We start from the raw sequence: 20,587 nt of genomic DNA, 5'->3' as shown, positions 1-20,587 counted from the left end.
TGATTTATGACTGCCAGATGATGTCTGACCCAACTACTTAGGTGAGGTTAAAGGACAGAGCCATATAAGCAGTTGCTCTGCATCAAGGCCAGTCCTACCTACCATTAGCCAGATTGAGGTGGTTGCGTCAGATGGCAGATGCTAAGAGACAGCAGCAAAGGTGTTGGAGGAGAGAGCTGTGTGCCACATAGCCTGCCATGTTCTCCCTAAGCTAGCCTACTGCCTTCAGGTGAGATAGAGGATGCTGTCCTATCACCAGTGTTGAAGAAGGATTCGGCTGCCAATGTGGTCATCTTTTGAACATAGAATGAGAGGAAGAGCTATTGTTCTTCACCTCGGGCAGGAAAATGTCTTGGGCCAGCCCTGCTCTACATTACTGGCAAGATGTTGCTGTTGCTTATTCTTCTAGTGAAGAGCAGTTGATTATGTTTTCCCTTAAGGGAGGAGACAGATTATTCACTCAGTGTTCCCAAAAACCTCACTGGCCAAGGTTTTCGAAGACCTGGATCAGCATCAGGACTGAGCATTCCTGGATTGTTTTTTGGTTTGTTAACTGACATCATGCCAGAGTTCCCCAGTTTGTGTGATCGGAAAAGGGAGAAGAGAGGCAAGAGGAGGAGAGCTTGACCCCAACACTTGTCTATGGTGGCTTTATAAAATATTGTTTATGAAGCTGTTGACAGTCTTCTGAATGCAGATTTCAGTGGAGTTTCTGAGGTCTTGAGATGTTATATGCTAATTACATGGAGCACAAATGAGAAGAATCCCCAAAGCAAAACCTCAGAACCAACACTGAGGAACTAGATTTTCTATCCACAGCTGTTCTCTACTCATTGCTACTTAAAGCTTCTCTTTGGCTGGTGGTGTCACCCTCTTTTTGATCACTACTGTGTGTTCACTCCTACTGACACTAGAATTGAATTCTACATTCTTTGGGGGTGGGGGAAAGAGAAGCATTAGTGATAAGTTCTGAGCAGTGAGGAAATTGCTTGCACTTGTGAGCCATGCTGTTTAAACCTGCAAATAAAGATGACAGCTTATATTACTGCAGATCCCCAAGTGAGAGGCAGCATCTGCTTCAGCTACAACATGACTGTCTCATAAGCTATAAAGGGTTATGTGGTCTTAAGAAACTTCGACCCAGAGTTCACAGACACAGAAGCAAACGACAATTGTGTGTCCACTTTTCCTGTTTCTGATGCATTGTTCATGTTGGGAATTGCAGGTCCAATTTGTAGCAATATCTGTGACCTTCACAGGGGCTACAGGTGAGATTTAAGGGTTTTCACTTTCAGAAGCAAGAAACGCAAAAGGGCAAGCCAGTCCCACTTCTGTTTTCTACCTTCTGTGTAATTTGTGAACCAGCGCAATTTAAGGCTCTGTTGGAGGACACTTTCAAGCATCCATTTAAAAGGCAAAAGAGTTTAAATTTAGTTTTAAAACTAGATATAAAATCCTGGGATCTGGAAGGACAGAAGAACTCTGGGATGTGGTGATGCTGAAGGTCTACATTAAGCCTTTTTTTCCCCAGTAAAAAAATTGTTTGAGAGATACCCCTCTTAGAGACAGAAAAAAGAGGAGAGCGTGGCCCTAATACTGACCTCTTTGTTAGATGCTGGTCTTATGAGAAAGGGTCTTTTGAGCCCTCTTGTGTTCCCTCTTCTGATTCGTCCAAATGCTTACTTTGGCTGCAAGTCAAAGTTGTGCAACTCCAGCCTCTTTTCAGGCATTCATTTCTGGATAAAGCCACTAACGTTTTGTTTTCCCCTTGTTCTACTCCTGTATGTTTCCACAGGAATCATCTGACAGCACAAACACCACCATAGAGGATGAGGACACGAAAGGTAACAGATTTAAAGGGTCTGCCAGAAAGCCAACATGTTTCTTGAGATATAAAGCTGGCAAAGCAGATCGTTTGCATGTTTTGACTATAAATGGAAGCCGTATAAATTAACACATGGGAGAAATGGGTGAGTGCAGGGTTGGGAAGGGAGAGTCAGGACCTGCTGGGGAGAATGGCAAAAGAAGAGAACAAATTGGGGATAACTGGAGAAAGGATTCCATGGACTTCAGGGCCATATGTAGCCGCTTACAGTGGCTGTATTCGCACATCTCAGTGAGCCAAATTCTGGCAAACCTTTGCTTACTGTGAACATGCTGGTGCATGCATAAAATACGTATATTTTGTGAGAAGATGTCTTAAGAAATGCATATTTAAATATGAGTTTTCGTGTGGATTCCTTTGCCTTAAATTCGCAGCATAATATGGAAATGGAAAGGAATAAACATATGAATGAACAGATACAAAACTGTTGTGGACCAGGAATAGACTGATCTGTCCATTCCTGTATGGACATGAGGGGTGGGGGGCTTATAGTAAAATGGCTTATAGAAACTTGCATTAAAAATATTCAAGTTTTGTTTTGTTTTTTACATGTCCCCTAAGTAATTAATTACGGATCGCGGCTCTAATTTTAAGCCTTTATGGTACATTGAACCTTCTCAAGTTTTTGTTTGTTTTGCTATAAGCCTTGGAAGGGAATTGAAAGGTAAACTAAACATTCTTCTAATCACACATGGTGTAGCTGTATTTTGCTTAGTCCTGTGTAAGTACATGTGGGCCCAATTCAGATTGGGACCATGGCACTGAGGGAGGTATTAAACCTTCCCCCCTCCCATTTTACCTGAAATTCCCCCTACCACCACCACTATTGGGAGGAGGGAGAAGAAGTCTCCAACGGAGTCAATGGAAACTTTTTCTCTTTTTTATACCACGCACCTCAGGAGAGATGGAATTTCAGGGAAGAAATAGGCGAGGGGAGGCTTATCACCCCCTTCTAGAGTGTCATGCTCCCGATCCAAATTGGAGCAGTGTGGGCTTACAAGAGAGTAAGGAAAATGAACATGCATAGCTCCACTATGCAGGATTAGCCGAACATTTAGTTTGGCCCACAGTGCTATTCCTTGCAGCGAACTGCAAATCTCAGTTGTTGTTTTAAATTAGCCATGTTTTTGTCCTTCACGTTGTATAATAAATCTGAAATTAGACAATGCCTGTTGCGGTTCAGAAATTATGGATGAGGGGCAGTGTGCAGGCTTGGGCTTGTATTTCAATGATTCAGAGTAGACAGAACCAGCCCCTACTGTACAAGCAGGCTAAGCAGTTCTTGAGATGACAGTCTCTTTAGGAGTGCCACTGAAGCAGTGTACAATCAGAGAGGTATGTCCCAAGATGCCTTGCAGCACTGTAGGCCAGTAGTCTTCATCTTTTTCAGATACAGGAACAACCTTTAATCCCAAACTGCAGCAATATGTAACCCACATCCATTTTTACCACCTATGCTCATTTTTTGTCTTGGGGTGACCAGAGGTAAAGGAGGGCAGGGATCCTGTATTGTTGTTAGTTGTATAGAAGAGGGGATTTTTGTGGGTTAGCTTCCATTGAAAAAGCAATACTCCCATCTAAAATATATCTTCAACTGTTTATTAACTGTTAAAAATAAAGGAACGCTGTCTTCCTTTGCATGTGGTCACACTTCTCTCTTTCTCTGAGTCTCTCTCTTTATAAAGAAATTGAACCCCCACCCCACCCCACCGCCCACCACCAGAAATGAAAGGATAGTGGTGCCTCTGGTGTCATCACCCTAAAGGTGAAACACAGCCAGTTTCTAGGTCCTGGCCCACGTGTTGAAGATCAGTGCTTTAAAAGATGCTGAGACACCCCTTTCAGATTATGTAGTGCAATTGCTTGGGGCAGCAGAATGTATAAGTCTGGCCCTCGCAGGCAGAGGAAATGCAGATGTTGATAGTTTCTCTCCAATGGGGTTTCAGAGTATTGAAAAGAGAACAAATGTAAGTGTTTCCTGTTCCTGCTTTGGAAGCAAAAGAAAGGTTGGATGTGTTCCCTTTGTGTTCAGGATTCTATGATTTGGGGAGGACGGGAGGTGTCCTGTCAGTGCAATCTTATGGATGTCTACTCAGAAATAAGTCCCAGGCAACTGTGCTTAGGAATTGTATCTTGTGTGTGCCCTTTTTTCTTTGCACCTAAATCACATTTTTGTTTATAAGTCTATCCTCTTGAAGTTGTTACAGTGCCTGGGTCTTGGAAAACATTCCTGGTAGTGCCAGAGGAGAGGGGAATATTTTCTCTTGACTGGTTGGGCCTAATTTCTTAAATTAATTCAGCACAGGGTTTTTGTAATACGCTGCAGCTCTTTCTCCGGATAAAGATATCTGTGAGTAGTCCAGACTGGTCTTGTGTTTTCTAGAATATTGACTTGAGGCTCATGTTGCCTCCTTGTTGGGAGCAGGTCTGGTAGTTCCAGAAAGAGCGAGATGCAAGCAGCCTTGCAAACTAGTATTCACTACAGCCTAAACCTGCCCAGGCTGCAAGGATGTTGCAGGATTGGCACAATCCTGCAACAGTTGTGTCCTGTGAGCATCTATAATGAAGATATAATGCCCTGAAGACTGAACTTTGGCCCAGGCCAAAACTGCAGGCCAAGCTGGGTGGAGGGAGGGGAGTCTTTTGGGGTAAGTTGGGAAAAAAAACAGGATTGGAAAAGAAAAAAAGAGTAAAGGGTGAAAAGCTAACAAAAAACTGGGAAAAGAGAGAAGAAGCAGGTTCAGCTGTGAAGGATATGTCAGTTGACTACAAGGGAGGGAGAGAGGGACACAGGACTGCCACATCACCCTGGCCTTTCAAGGGAAAGGAAGGTTAGAAATAACAAAAGCATTCCAATATTTAGTTAATTAATTCTTTTAGGAAATGATATGTTACTTATATTAGAATTTAGTCTGATTAAGTTACTGTGTAAGCATGGCGGTAGAAGTAGGTCTGTGGCGTTGTTGTTAAATTTATGTTTTATAACTTCAGAACTTTGAAGTGTTGGCGTGTAGTTACTCCTTCTCCTCTTCCTATTCTGAAGCTCCCAAAACATACAGTAGAGCCACTCTGCAGCCTAGCAGGAAGGCAGTGAAATCACAGGTGCCAGTGCTACTGTACCATAATGATTAAGAGCATGAGCTATGGGTCTGGTCTCATTGGTTATAATCTCTGCTCGGTGGCTAACTCATTCAGTGGCCTTAAGCCAGATGCTGTCTCTTAGCCTCAATATTTCCCTTCTCATCTGTAATATGAGGATAATAACACAGAGCTAAAAATGTTAGAATAATGGTATGGAAATTGCTTTGAGCTCATAGGAAAAACATACAAATGCTATGATTTGTTATTCCCAGTCAAGTCCCCTAGTTAGATGTTACCTGTACCTCCTCTGTATATTTTCTCCTCTTCTTGGTTCCATTTCTCCATCTTTCTTTTCTTTCCCCATTAATGTATATTCTTCTTTCCCATCCTCTGTCTCCTCTTTTCTTCGACCAAAGCTGTCACTTTCTTTAGAACATTTTCTTTCTCTCTTTATGGTGTTTTTTTCCTTTTCTTTTTCATCTCTCAACCATTCTCCCCAGTTAAGACCACTGATAATGAGCTTTTAAAAAGCCAGGTGGATCCAGGAACTGCCCCCGAACTTCCTCCCAGGCTGCAGACTTCTCTGATGCCATCAGCTGCTGCTGCTGTCACTTCTGCTTGTAAGTCACAAGGTCCCTGCATTCCTCACTTCCACCTTTCACTTATTCATACCTGACAATAAATGTCCCAAGCTGTGGGCCTAGTTCAGATGTAACAGGATGGACAAGCCTCACATATGTTCACTCCCCCTCTTCTTTTGAAAGAGGAGGGGGTGGAAAGCATCCACTTTGGGAGACTGAAAGCATCCACTTTGGATTTTAAACTAACCACAGTTCCCGATGACATCTGAACTCAGGCAAGTGGTTTGTTTAAGCCAAGGGTGGGCAATCTGTGGCCCTCCAGATGTTTTAGCCTACAACTCCTATGAATCCCTTTCCATTGACTCTGCAGGCTAGGTCTGATGGGAGTTGTGAGCCAAAACATCTGGAGGGCCACAATTTGCCCATCCTTGGTTTAAACTATGATTTCAGAACAAGCCAGTGAGGCTTTCCATGCTTACAGAACCTGGCTTGTTCTCAAATCATAGTTTAGAAACCCCAGTTTCCTGAGTTCAGACATCATGGAATACTGTAGTTAGTTTAAAACAGAAAGCAGAAGCTTTTAATCCCCTCCCCTGGCATGTGAATTAGATGGGAGAGCACATGAGCCTGAGGCTTACGTAGATTCAACCACATAGTGGGAAACCATGGTTTCCTGTTACATCTGAACTGAGTCATGTTCTGATGAACTATTACAGAAATACAGAACAGCCTGACTGCATGAATAAATATTAGGGTTGGATCAAGACTAAGTTAGTTCCATTGACCTAAGTTCCACCTATCTTGAACCACTGATTTCAATGTGACCTAAGTTCAACTAGCTTAATTTAGATCCAGCCATTAGTGTGTATCTGGCTTTAGTAGCCATGAATGTATAGATAAGAACACAGTTTGTGCTTTGGTTCATGGCGGGGCAAGGGGATTAGGTGGGGCTTAAAGGACACTTTTCATCTATTGTTCCTGTTTCCTAACCCATCTTTTCAGCTTTCTTAATTCCCCAGTTACTTTTCCATTGTATTTGCTTTCTCTTCTTTCTCCCCTCCCTGCCTCTTCTCATCTGTCCTGTCCCAGCCACCAAGCTGTCTGATGTATTAGGCATGGTGAAAAGGGGATCAGGGCCCCCAGAAGCTGAAGAGCCAGCGACTTCAGGCTCTCCACCCTGCACATCTCCAGCTGTTGCAAACCCTCCACCTCCCCAGCGTAAGTAGTGGATGGTTACCAGGGTTTGCAGCACTGGATGGTTAATTTCACTCAAAATCCTGGAGGGACTCCATAGTCCCTCTAGAAGGCCTTCGTTATAGCTTTTTACATTGATCTTGCACTGTTCCAGTCAGTGCTGGCTCCAGGTTTTTGAGGGCCCTTGGGCAAGATTCCCTCAGTGGGCATCTTCCCTCAGTGACTCTGCCTTCCCATGCCATTGTTATGAGCTGCTGTTGCTCCTTCTCCTCTTTCTCGCTTGCTTGCTTGACAGGCAGAGAGCCAACGAGCAGGTAGGCTGTGGCATCTACCACTCCTCCTTCTCACCACCACTGTTATCTGGGCCAGAGCAAGAGGCAGGTGAACAAGCAGTGGAGAGGAAGAGCAACTCCAAGGGGCTCTTGCCAGTGTGCCCCTGATGGGGTGTGGATCCTCAGCAAGTGCCCAACCATGCCTACCCTTGACACTGGCCCTGATTCCAGTCACCTTTGCTGAAAACAAAAAAAAATCTTTCTTCGGTAGGGTGTTTACTAGAAAGGATGGGGAGAACGCCCTTAAAAGAGTAGATTGAATTATATTAAATCAAAAGACCTGCAACGTTAATAGCGTTTTCTTTTTCTAAACCTGCATAAAAGCAACACTTCATGCAGCAAATTACTCTGCAAACGATTAAAAACAATTGTTACCATGTAGACAGAGCAGAGAAGGAATAAGGCAATGCCTGACGTATGAACTGCTCTGTTTTGCTAAGAATTTTTCATAGAATGAGGTGAATCATTCATACATGCCAGAGAGTCTTCATACAGCAGTGGTGTAAACCAGGGAGGGCCAGGGAGAAGGCTCTTATGGGCTGGGAATAAAACATCGGAAGAATTTCTTTTTTAAAAGAATTAATAAAGTTCTTTGCTCCCACAAAAAAAAATGGTTCTAGGAGAATATTAGGCAGACTATATTTAAGCTAGGAATATGTGTATAATATTAGAAGAGATCCCAAAGCTGTCCATATATGTTGTCTTGTCCTGATTCCATTCTCTAATCTAGCATAACTTCCTAATATTTTTCTTTTCCACCCTGCGTTTTAAAATTTGTTTTCTTTCCCTTTCTTGCCCTCTCTGCTCCCATCTGTCCCGCCCCAGCTGCCAAACTCTCTGATGTATTAGGCATGGTGAAACGAGGCTCTGGGCCCCCAGGAGCAGAAGAGCCAAAGCCTTCCATCACTTTGCCCTTTCCACCTCCTGTCGTTGCAAATCCTCTTCCTCTCCAGTGTAAGTAGCATGCGACACCAGGGACTGCTGAACAGAATGGCTGTTGAGGAGTCTTTGTAGCTTCTCCAGTGTCTTTGCCCTTATTCGGTGCTAAAGAGGACCTCTTGAAGCTCTGTATTCAATCACAAAAGGGAATGGTAGTTTTAAGAGGTTGTATCAGGTTTGATCCTGCATAAACAACCTTATTTACACATGCTCAAAGGATTCTGCTCACACATTTTTGCTCTCTAACCCATGTCATTCTCAGGGCAAACTATTTACTCCCAAAGAATTCTGAACTCCACCCATTCCTGCAAAAGCAATAAATGCAATTGTTTACATGACCATTTATCCAAAGATGAAAACAAAAAGAAGAACCAAGAGCCCCTAATTAACCAGGGATGTTTCCCTGCATTTTATCCTCTGAATAACTCCTTGAACATGTAAACAAATTAAGCGGCTAAGCCACATCCCTCACTATATGAAATGTTTCTTTCCTTGAGTAGTTTCCTTTCTCTCTGACCTCTCCTCCTAGTTCTTTATTGTGTATTTGTTTCCCTTCTCTGTTGTTTTTTTTCTGTTTTGTTTGTTTTCTCATCTTTCTCTCCCTCGTCTCATCCCAGCTGCCAAACTGTCTGATGTATTAGGCATGGTGAAAAGGGGCTCTGGGCCCCCAGATGCTGAAGAGCCAAAGCCTCCCATCACCCTGCCCAGCCCATCCTCAAGTGTTGCAAATCCTCTTCCTTTCCAGTGTAAGTAGCAGGTATCGCCTGCATGTACCTGGCTTAACACAAACATTCTGCAGAATCCTTCCAGTTTTTTCACCTCCCCCCCCCCCTCCTTCTCTCTATCTTTTTAAGAAAAGCCTTGCACTTAAATAGGTGCAGTTTCCCTTAGTGATGTGGTATAAGGCTTAGTTGCACAATGACAAATTAAGAATGTTTGTTATCTGGAATAAATTATTCTTGCATACCCAGACAGGGAACCCTAGAGTGATTTAACAACACCTTCTTGCTTACTCAAGAGAAACTTCAGATGGACATTTGATCCTCAATATATTGAATCTTTCATCTTTTGTTACTGAATGTAACTCATCCATGTCCCACTCTTAAGGGGAAAAAAATAAGCTTTATTATAAATTAGTTCAGACCTTATTATAAAGTCTGATCTAGACAAAACCATCCCAGGACTGCACCACTTCAACCTGTTTGCATGCTCCTTGGTGAAAAAAGCCCTGTACATAGAAAACTAGCATGTAAGGCTAGGGAAGAACCTTTCTCCTGCAAGAAGTGATGGGGGGGTGTTCATATGGGGGAACATTTGTTTATCCGATTCCCCTCTTCCCACCTCCCAATTGTAGTCCAGACTAGTCCATTATTAGTTTTACCATGTGATGGGCTGATTGACTAGACTAAGCCTATATTACACATAGCCACAGTCAGGTATTCTTTCAAAGCATGGGTGAATAACACGAGGAGGAGCAGAGCCATGCATGCCACACCTGACCCCAGCACACCTGTCACCACCAGCTTCCCCGCCCCCCAGCAACCTTCACCTGTTATTTGGGATTGATCTGAAGGGTATCAGCATAAAGACATAAGAAGAACGATGCTGGATCAGACCAAAGTCTTATCTAGTCCACATTCTCTTTGCAGAGTGGCCAACCAGATGCCTATGGGAAGCTCACAAGCAGGACATGAACACAATAGCACTCTCCTGCTTATGTTTCCCAGCAACTGGCATGCAAACATATATTGCCTCTGAGACTGGAGCCATCATGACTAGTGGCCTTATCATCCATGAATTGGTCTAATCCCCTTTTAAGGCCATCCAAGTTAGTGGCCGTCATATATCTTGTGGTAATGAATTCCTTCGTTTAACTATATGCTGTTTGAAGATATACCTCCCTTTGTCCTGAATCTCCCACTACCCAGGTTCTAGTATTATGAGAGAGGAAGAAAAATCCCTTAGGATCCCACTTCAGACCTACCTAATCAGCCTGGGACAATCATGGTGGAATGGCAAGGACTGGGATATTGGGGGTGGGGCAGTACATATAGACACCCCCACACACACGTGTCAGTCCCCCACACTCTCTCATCTGTACTAAACTTTAAAACTGAAATGTTTTTGCTTTAAATAGTTCTAGGAAAAGTATTGGTTGTGCTATTCTTGGGGTATTTCCAGATGGAAGGCTCCTAGCGCTAGCAATCGGAAGGCACTGTGCAACAATTTTATCTTTTTTTTTTATCCTTAATGGATTTTCCATGGTAGGAAAAACACAGAAGTGGTAGGAAAACATGGGAGGGCTACAAATGGAAGTCAATGATGTCTAGACCCCCCTGTAAAATTCCATGAATGAGACATGGAGATAACAAGATAAAAGCCTCATTTCGAAGCACCCTTAGGATGCAATCCTATGCATGTTTAAAGAGAAAAAAAAGTCCTACAACTCCCAGCATCCCCCAGCCAGCAGTGCTGGTTGGGGAATGCTGGGCGTTGTAGGACTTTTTCTGTCTAAACATGCATAGGATTGCTCTCTTCATCTATGAAATGGTGTTATCATATCTAAAGTGACCCCAATGCTTGCCCCATCCCCCCCCCAAACTGAATCTTTTATCATCTTTTCTGAGTCCTCTCCCCTTCATTTCCTCTCTGCTTTTTGCTGTTTTGCTTGTTTTCTCATCTTTCCCTCCCTTCTCTCATATGACCCATCACAGCTGCCAAACTCTGTGATGTATTAGGCATGGTGAAAAAGGGCTCTGGGCCTCCAGAAAGTGAAGAGCCAAAGCCCTCCATCACCCTTCCATGCCCACCTTCCGTTGTTGCCAACCCTCTTCCTCCCCAGTGTAAGTAGTGGGGTGTCACTGGGATTTCTTCTTTGGGGTCTCCAGACTGGCGTGAGCCCTTCAGGAATGTTCTAGCAGTCTAGTGTGGCAGCTGATGCTCCACTGTCCTTGTTTTGAAAGATAATCTTCTCTGTAACTGATGTGGCTCAAAACCTACAGAGGTCCTTTCCTGTAGCATTTTGTTTTCATCATAACCTTGTGTGAACCTATTCCAGCTGAATGCTGTGGGTGCCCCCTAAGTGTGTGGGGACTTTTAACATGATCAGAATGCCTTAGAAAAAGTTTGCAGGGAACTAAAAAATGGGGAGCGGGGGGAGAACGGATTTATTGAGATTGAAGTGTTCCCAGAGAAATAAAGCAGAACTTTTCTCATGGGGACTTATTTAGGGAACTTTTCTAAGAATACGCAGCATCTAATGAAGTAGGCTATACCTGCAAAAGCTAACACCACAATAAATCAGGAGTGAAAAAGGAGGACAAGAACAAGAAGGGACAAAGGAAGAGGCAGGCCTCAAGATGGTGCTCAAAAGTAACAATTTATTTTGTCAAGACTGTACACTGCAGGGCTGTTTGCACGTAACAACGTCCCATAGGTTTAAAAAGGCCCTAAACAATCCAGCAGTCCAGGTTCACATGTCATGCTCCACAACCTATGAGGGAGCCCATGGTTGTGGAGTAAAAGTGGAAGAGGCGGGTGTGCTGCAGGAAGCACACCTGCTCTCTCCTGGTCATGCACGACAACCCATTGGTTTTTAAATCAGTGGGTTGTAATTACGTGCCAACCAGGTCATTATGTCAACTAAAGGTGGTCTTTTTTCTGGTATAATACAGCATGGCCTGGTTCACACACCATGCTAACCCATGGTATGGATTGTTGAATTCTAGGTTATTGTGTTATGTGAACGCAGCCATGCTAACAAGCCATGGTTTGTTAACCATGAACAAGCCAGAAAGAGAACCCATGGTTTATTGATGGGTTGTAAACTCTGGGTTGTTTAAACCGTTGCTTGTTGTTATGTGCAAGCCCAGAACCATGGGTTATTCAAGGGTTGTTTTGCCAGACTGAACAGGCGGCAGACAAGAATGGTAAAAAAACCAACAGTACTACAGCACTACAAAGGCATTTGGGATACAGGGAGGGAGTGGGCAAAGGAGAATGGAAACGACCCAAGGATTGAGAAAACAAACCATGGTTTGTTCAATCATCTCCCAGACAAACCCTGGGTAGGACAACAAAGGCTGAATAAACGATGGATTAGCATTATATGTGAACCAGACCAATAAGACACACCTTTGCCTCCAAGAAAGACGTTTGGTCAACTCATGTTGGGTGTTCTTCACAAAATAAAGGACTACTTTCAAGCACCAGTTTGAGACCCTGCCTCTTGTTTCGTTCTTCTGCCACAATTGATCAGTTAGTCTCTAAAGTGTTGTCACCCTCTTTGTTGGTTAGATAGTCAAAGACATGGTTCACTTTGAAGCCTTTCTTGGTCCCCCTCCTTGATCCGTTCCCTTTCTCGTATTTCCAGCCCTCCCCACACTCCATTCATTTTTGTTTGTTTATTTTATTATTATTCTCTCCATGCCTTCTTCCACCTGTCTCATGCCAGCCTCCAAGTTGTCTGATGTCCTAAGCATGGTGAAACGGGGCTCTGGAGCCCCAGAAGCTGAGGGGCCACAGCCTGCTGTCACCCAGCTTTTCCCACTTCCACTCATCACAAACCCTCTGCCTTCAGATCGTAAGTAGCACAGCCTCTCTTGGCCTGCAGCTGAGTTCTGCTTGATCTGTTCAGTCAGTTCTATTCCCTTTACTACACTGTAGATGTGAAATAACAGCCTAATGGTGTTCCTGCATAGTTTCACATGCAAACATTGTAGCCTCACCAGGCTGATATAAATGCAGACTAACAGCAGGAGTGCATTACATGCATGACACAATCTAGGTCGCACCGTAGATGGTTTGCCTAATGCAAAAGTTCCCTTGGTGAGAGAGAAGCGTTGTGTTTGTGTCAAGGGCCCAAACATTGCAGGTACTGATGCATGATGCTCTTGCTCTGTATTTAAATAAATATAGGGCTGAAATTAAACTACCGCACAATTGCGCTCATTTCACATGCCAGCAAGGTGATGCTCAAAATCCTATAAGCTAGGCTTCAGCAGTATGCGAACTGAGAACTACCGGAAATACAAGCTGGGTTTCGAAGAGGCAGAGGAACTAGAGATCAAATCGCCAACATTCGCTGGATCATGGAGAAAGCAAGAGAATTCCAGAAAAACGTCTATTTCTGCTTCATTGACTACGCTAAAGCCTTTGATTGTGCGGATCACAACAAACTGTGGCAAATTCTTAAAGTGATGGGAGTACCAGACCACCTTACCTGTCTCCTGAGAAACCTGTACGAGGGTCAAGAAGCAACAGTAAAAACCAGACATGGAACAACCGAGTGGTTCAAAATTGGGAAAGGAGTACGACAAGGCTGCATATTGTCACCCTGCTTATTTAACTTATATGCAGAGTACATCATGAGAAATGCCGGGTTGGATGAATCACAGGTCGGAATTAAGATTGCTGGGAGAATTATCAACAACCTCCAATATGCAGATGATACCACCCTAATGGCAGAAAGCGAAGAGGATCTAAAGAGCCTCTTGTTGAGGGTGAAAGAGGAGAGTGCAAAAGCTGGTTTGAAACTCAACATTAAAAAAACTAAGATCATGGCATCTGGCCCTATCACTTCCTGGCATATAGAAGGGGAAGAAATAGAAGCAGTGACAGATTTTACTTTCTTGGGCTCCAAGATCACCGCAGACGGTGACTGTAGCCATGAAATTAAAAGACGCTTGCTCCTTGGGAGGAAAGCTATGGCAAACCTAGACAGCATAGTAAGAAGCAGAGACATCATTAGACGGACAAAGGTCCGTCTAATCAAAGCTATGGTTTTCCCAGTAGTAATGTATGGCTGTGAGAGCTGGACTCTAAGGAAGGCTGAGCACCGAAGAATTGATGCTTTCGAACTGTGGTGCTGGAGAAGACTCTTACGAGTCCCCTGGACTGCAAGGAGGTCAAATCAGTCCATCCTAAAGGAAATCAACCCTGAGTGCTCATTGGAAGGACAGATACTGAAGCTGAAGCTCAAATATTTTGGCCACCTAATGCGAAGAGAAAACTCTCTGGAAAAGACCCTGATGCTGGGAAAGATTGAAGGCAAAAGGAGAAGGGGACGGCAGAGGATGAGATGGCTAGATAGCATCACCGATGCAATGAATATGGACTTGAGCACGCTCCGGGAGAGAACGCAGGACAGGAAGGCCTGGCGAGCTATGGTCCATGGGGTCACGAAGAGTCGGACACAACTGAACGACTGAACAACAACAACATGAATTAGGCACAATTATAACTCAGTGATAAAGCATACGCTTTGTGTGCAGAAGTTCCCAGGTTCAATCCCTGACATCTCCAGCTGAAAGGATCAGGTAGCTTGTGATGGGAAAGACTCTTCTATGCCCGAGACCCTGGAGAGCTGCTACCAGTCAGAGTAGATAATACTGGGCATGATGGACACTCTCTCTCCGGGAGAGAGCGCAGGACAGGAAGGCCTGGCGTGCTATGGTCCATGGGGTCACGAAGAGTCGGACACGACTGAACGACTGAACAACAAAGGGCTGAAATTAGAAGGGCTGTTTTTGTTGCATCAGGCTCTGAAAGTGCTCAGCTTCTTCACTGCACCTAGTAGCAACTGCAGGGGAAATGGAAAATAAGTTTCTTTTCCCCACGGGATAGTGGGTCACAAGGTCACAGTGTTTCTCTCTCTCTCTCTCTCTCTCTGCCCTGAGCTATCTTTCCTCTGCTGAAAAAACTGGGAGGCCCTGGCAGCAGTGTTCATTTACAGGGATGGATAACAGCTTGGCACATTTGCAGCTGAAGGGAGACACTGGCAAACATGAGCTGAGATGCCAGAGAAATAGTGGTAGAGCAGGGCATAGGAAGAACTCTCAATGCAAAGTGGAAGCAGGCATGACTGGCAAGCTCACAGGTAAGAACTGGCGTTGGCTAGAAGGTTAAAGGAAAGGCATTTGTTTTTTTTCCCCTGGGAGAACAATTTCTCCTCAAGGAGAAAAAATGCAACAGGATAAAGTCACAGTAGTTGCCTACTCTCAGCGATTACTGGCTTCTCTAAAACTTACTGCAAACGGAAGTTCACATAAATTGCATTACATGCATTAACTATGCTTTTATCTATGTAATCAGGGTGGTTAAAGGGCAGGCTTCTCCCACTTTCTCACAGAGCAATCCTATGCATGTTTATTTGGAAGTAAGTACCATTGTGTTGAATGGAGCTTACTCCCAGGCAAGTATGCATAGAATTGCAACCTTTTTCTGTGTGGATTGATCATTCTAATCCATATTAGTGCATGTGAGCACAGAAGTGGACAGGATATGATGGGGTATTAATATGGAGGGAAAGATGGTATATATGCACCCTTGAATGGTACTGAAAGGGAAGCAGCCCATTGCGCTTAGAACAAAATGGGTACAGGTTTGCTGTGTGTGTTCACTAATTTCCCCCCAAATTTGTATGATTTCCATCACCATTAGTTCTCTGCAGTTTTGTATGTTATCTACGGAACTTTTCCGGGGCTGGGACATCTCATAGCGTTTACAATTGTACAGCGTAGTTACTTTGTAAACTGTCATGCATAAAGCTATATAAGCACTGTATAAATAGTGCTGTGCTGAAAGCCCTTCTTTTGCAAACAATGGGAGAGGGCAAAACCTGGAATCAGTAACTTTCCCCTATGATGGCATAACTAGGAGAGATGACGGGAGCTTCATGACTGGATCTCCTGCATTTTTAAAAATGGTAAATGCAACCGGGGTTGCGGCGGAGTGGGATTCAGATAGGGACTGCTGTGCTCGGGAAACGAGCCTTTTCCCTCTGCACTCTTTTCCTGGCTTAAATTGCTCCCCACCCCACAAGTTGCTATTTGTCCCATGGGGCACTCATATAAGTGGTGAAAACTGCGCCCCATAAAAGCCGCCTGAGAGCCGAACTACCCACTACATTAAATGTGTACTGTGTAGGTGATCATAACTTTTGCTTTTACTTCCATGTAAGCTCAGGGGCCTCTGATCCAGTTTGGGACCACCATGCACCGGTGCAGGGGGAGGGGATCGCACTTGGGCCTTGTTCAGATATCACTACAATGAGTTCAAGATACGGCTGCTTTTGGGCTGTCTGAAAGAATCCCACCCCCATATGAACATGGACTAGATGCTCTTCTAGTCCTACATTTCTCCCAAGAGCAACAAATTCAGTGACACTTGAGTAGCCACTGCATACTTAAGAATCAAGAGTGTTCAGAAAGCGCAGAATCAGCCCAAGATAGTTCAGATGTTCAAGACGTGCAAACTGGTTATTTGGAACTACCTTTCTTTTGTTCATTTGCATGCACGTTGTCTTCCTTTATGCACACAGTTTAAAAAACATGAGCTTAACATAAGCTCAGGCAGGGGAATCTCCACAGTCTACCTCAGACGAAAGTGGCAGTTTGCATCTGTACCATGTCTGTAATCTGACATTTTGCAATGGGAGAGAGAGACCAAATCGAGGGCAAGATCGTATCTGAAAATGAAATTAAAAAGCAAGTGAGAAAGAAGGATCTTGATGGTATTTATACCTGAAAACAGGCAGTAGGGGACTGATTGGAGAAAGCCCAGGTCTGTGAACATTTCTGGATCAGTTTTGCTGCAAGCTAGGGAGACACAGGAGAACAAGAAGGAGTCAGAAGAGCTCTGAGAAGATGGATAATTAATTGAAGGGCACCTTTGTGAACCTTAAAGGGCTGGCTCCAGAGAAGGGAGGCAAGGATCTCTTTTTAGACCATTGTGAGTGAGTGACAGCACAATCTTCTCCAAGTTTCCTAGAAGGAAATTCCTGTGGTATTAAACGGGTCTTACTCCCACATACATGTGCATAGGATTGCAGCCCTAGGAACATCAGAAGAGCTGATCCGTCTAGTCCAGCATTCTCCTTCCCACGCTGGCTAACTAGATGTTTAGGGAAGTGCACTAGTAGGGAACAAAGCCAGTAGTCCTCTGCAACTTGTTGTTCCCAGAAACTGGTATCAGAGGCATGGAAGTTCTGTATCAGGGGTGGGGAACCTTTTTCAGCCCGAGGACCAATTTGGTTCTGTGCAAGCGTGTTGAGGACCACATGCCAGCAGTAGGCGGGGCATATCCCTAAAGTGGCTGGGACCATATTCCACTGCTGGCATGCGGCCCCAATGTGATTGTCTAGACACCATTCTCTCTCTCTCTCTCTCTCTCTCTCTCTCTCTCTCGCAGGGTCAGCCCTGTTTAGTACATGGATGGGAGACTGCCTGGGAATTAAGCTTCCTGCATTGAGCAGGGGGTTGGACTTGATGGTCTTATAGGCCCCTTCCAACCCTATGATTCTATGATTCTCTATCTCGCTGTCTCTTGCTCTCTCAGTCTCTCGCAGGGTCAGCCCTGTTTAGTACTTGGATGGAAGACCACCTGGGAATCAGGCTTCCTGCACTGAGCAGGGGGTTGGACTTGATGGTCTTGTAGGCCCCTTCCAACCCTCTGATTCTCTCTCGCTCTCTCTCGCGCGCTCCCTCTCTCACACACACACCCTTCCCCACTGCAGTTAGGCTTTCTAAAAACCTCTGTTGATGGCAATGGATGCTTTTTAAACCCACATATGCAGTGTGGGAGGGAGGAGGAGAAATAGTTCATCTCCACTCTCTGATTGGAGATAAGGGCAGGGGCCAGATGGGAACCTCCCACAGGCTGTATCCAGCTTGCAGATTGAAATTTCCCTGTCCCTGTTCTATATAGCAGTCCTGACTATAGTCACCATTGATAGATAAAAGAGAACATAACAGGCTGAGCCTGGGTGAGAAAGAAGTCCTGAGAGTCACTCCTCTTATGTAGTGTGCATGGGAACAGCATAAGGCAGGTCTGTACAACTTGTGACCCACCCAGTGGAAAGTTGCCAAAAATAGTAGTTCAAAAGAGTCATAGGGAAGTGCTTGGAAAGTCATATGGGGAGACCATAACCTTGTGAATGCTACAGGACTGTCTTCAGAGAAGGGAGATGAGCATCTCTTTTCTTGGACCGTGGTGGGACAATCCTATCTACATTTACTAGAAAGTAATTCCCACTGTATTCAGTGTCACGTATGGCAGCTCATCTGGGGCCTGACAGTGCCCCTCTTTTTGCAGTTCCGAGCTTGCAGAAAGAACAAGAGGTTTATCAAGTCCCTTGTTACCACCGATGAGCTGCACTCGGTTTGGCAAGTCACGGATTGTGCTGTCCTGACCTAAGGGAAATTTGGAGGGGCAGTGTGTGTGTGTGTGTGTGTGTGTGTGAGAGAGAGAGAGAGAAGTTAATCTTACCTGCCATCTTTCAGTGGGCAACTTTTTTATTCCAGCCCTACTTCAGATTCAGAACTGTGTGTGAGTTAGGCTAATTGTTGTTTGCCTATTTCAGACTAGGGAAATGGGTTCAAAAGCAACAACATGCTTGGAAAGCCATATAGGGAGACTTGACTTTTTAAAATACTTACTTCATTTGCAGCTTTTTATTTTAATCCCACTCTTTAGTTCAGTCAGCTCCCAAGGCAGCTTACAAATATCAGTAGTAAGACAGTCACAGCCCTCAGACGTACAATCTCAAAGGCATGACATACAAAGAAAAAGGGTTGGGGAGGGAGGAGGAAAAAAGCAATCTCAGGCAGCAGTTCTTAAATTTCAGTTCTTATCACAGCCAGTTGGAACAAAAACAGGTCCAGTAGCCTGATGGAATGGTTGCTAGTTAGGTGGAGGGCCAAAAGATGGGGAGGGCCAAAAGATGCCGGTCTCTCAGCATAGGCAATGGAATACTCCTGTTTCTCTTCTCTTGAATCTGTGTCACTTGGATCCACATCTGGTACTGTTTATCAAATGGAGCCCACTAGTTCATTAGATGTGGTTAGGAGCCTTGCTTCCTGAGGTTCTCCAGGTCTCTTAGTCTCCTTGTATGGTTTCTTGTACTATAAGATACATGTGAGGTTGGGATCCAAGACATATTGGAAATAGGTCGATCGGTGGGAGCCTAGGATCTGGGTGGGGAAGGGTTGTGGACTCCAGCTGAAGCACAGCAAGTGTGAAATGGATTCTCTGGGCCTCATGAGGGCACAAGTTTCCAAAGGCCCCTGCTCCAGGGAGATGCCCTTGGCAAGGCTGCCGACACCATCTCTGCCACTTGGATGTTGCATTATTCATAGTGTTTGCTCTAATTGGGTCACTTGGGTGCCTTGTAAATTCCAGTATCTCCCATGTGTGCTGGCTTCAGAGATACATGGAGCTTCAGTCCACATCATCGTAGGAGGGCTGGGAGCAGCCCCAGGAAAGGAAGAGTAATGCCTTTGCTAGAGCATGTTTGTGGCAAGTGAGGAATCTGATATTACCCTGGTGAAAGCTGCCAGTAATTTCTTGTTTACCACAGCCTTTAACAGCAGAGTGAGCAAACCCCACTTTAGTCCTTAGCCCTGTCCTTTACTTCTCTTCCAAAGCGGTGGCTGGTCTGTGACCTGCATATGTAACAAAGATGCCTGCGTGCCTGAATCTGTACAAAATCAGTATCTCTTACCAGCCAGAAGGTCCTTACCTAGATGATGATGATTCCATCCTTTCTCCAAGGAGTCCATGGCAGCATACATAATGTGCTCCCCCAGTTTAATCCTCACAGCGATCCTGTGAGGTAGTTTAGGCTGGAAGTGATTGGCCCAACGTCACACAGTGAGTTACATGGCTGAGTGGGGATTTGAACCTGAGTCTCCCTGGTCTACGTCCAACAATCTAACCACTTCACTTCATTGGCACTACCTTACAAGATCTCACCAAAGAGAACTGGTTCATGTAAACTCCTAGGAACAAAGTAATGGGGCATGCAAGGACCATTGAAGCAAGTGGTGTTCTGCTAAGGCTTCAGGGCATGTAGGTCACCCACTCTCACTGACACTTAGTGTGTTTCCCCCTCCCTTTTTCTTTGTCTCTTTCTGCCTCCTCCTCATGGCTCCACTTGTAGCTCGCAAGCAGGAAATCATCAAGATAACAGAGCAGCTGATAGAGGCTGTGAACAACGGAGACTTCGAGGCCTATGCGTGAGTAGGCTGAGTGTGCGATCTCACTGAAATACTGCCCTGAGAACCAATTTTACATGTATTTTCATTTATTTTTGTATAAGATGTCCTTCATCAGTAGAGAATTAGTCTGGTCACAGTGCTATAACCCTTCCTCAACCTGGATCCATCCAGCGGTTTTGGACTGCAACTCCCAGAATTCCTGACCATTGGCCATGCTGGCTGGAGTTGATGGGAGGTGACATCCAAAACATTTGGATGGCCCCAGGTTGGGGAAGGCTGCTTTAAATCCATTCAGAGACTTCATAGGGCAATTCATTGCTGAATTACACAGAGCGTCATATGCCATACAAGGAAGCACCTTATCCCTTCCCAGCCCCTGCCATAACACTTGAGTGGTTCTTGAGCAGGACAGTCTTTTTCATGCAAAGTAAAGGCAGCTGTAGCTTCTGGGAAGAGGCTCTCCCACCCACTATACTTACTGTAGGTGCTCTTTAAAAAGAGATAAATATTATGTAATGACCATAGGAAATATATTTGAGTGCGTTGCCTTTGCTCTGAAGAATGGCAATTGGGGGCATG

General features: G+C 44.6%; 1 protein-coding gene across 4 annotated transcripts in view; it reads left to right on the top strand.

Moving 5' to 3' along the window:
- Positions 1-20,587, top strand: part of CAMK2B (calcium/calmodulin dependent protein kinase II beta) — a 231,134-nt gene that overhangs the window by 202,442 nt on the left and 8,105 nt on the right. The window contains exons 17-24 of one of the 4 annotated variants that reach the window (XM_084803858.1): positions 1,796-1,844; positions 5,467-5,586; positions 6,637-6,765; positions 7,899-8,027; positions 8,630-8,758; positions 10,727-10,855; positions 12,466-12,594; positions 19,951-20,026. In XM_084803858.1, coding sequence (XP_084659984.1) covers positions 1,796-1,844; positions 5,467-5,586; positions 6,637-6,765; positions 7,899-8,027; positions 8,630-8,758; positions 10,727-10,855; positions 12,466-12,594; positions 19,951-20,026 — 890 coding nt within the window. The remainder of the gene's footprint in view (positions 1-1,795; positions 1,845-5,466; positions 5,587-6,636; positions 6,766-7,898; positions 8,028-8,629; positions 8,759-10,726; positions 10,856-12,465; positions 12,595-19,950; positions 20,027-20,587) is intronic. The other 3 variants (XM_084803855.1, XM_084803856.1, XM_084803857.1) reach the window with 3 other exon arrangements.

The sequence above is a fragment of the Heloderma suspectum genome, chromosome 6 (assembly GCF_057233095.1).
Source record: "Heloderma suspectum isolate Gila_16-S chromosome 6, 16-S_ref, whole genome shotgun sequence".
Classification (NCBI taxonomy): domain Eukaryota; kingdom Metazoa; phylum Chordata; class Lepidosauria; order Squamata; family Helodermatidae; genus Heloderma; species Heloderma suspectum.
The sequence above is the reverse complement of the archived record's forward strand: the minus strand, read 5'-3'. Positions and strand labels throughout refer to the sequence as shown.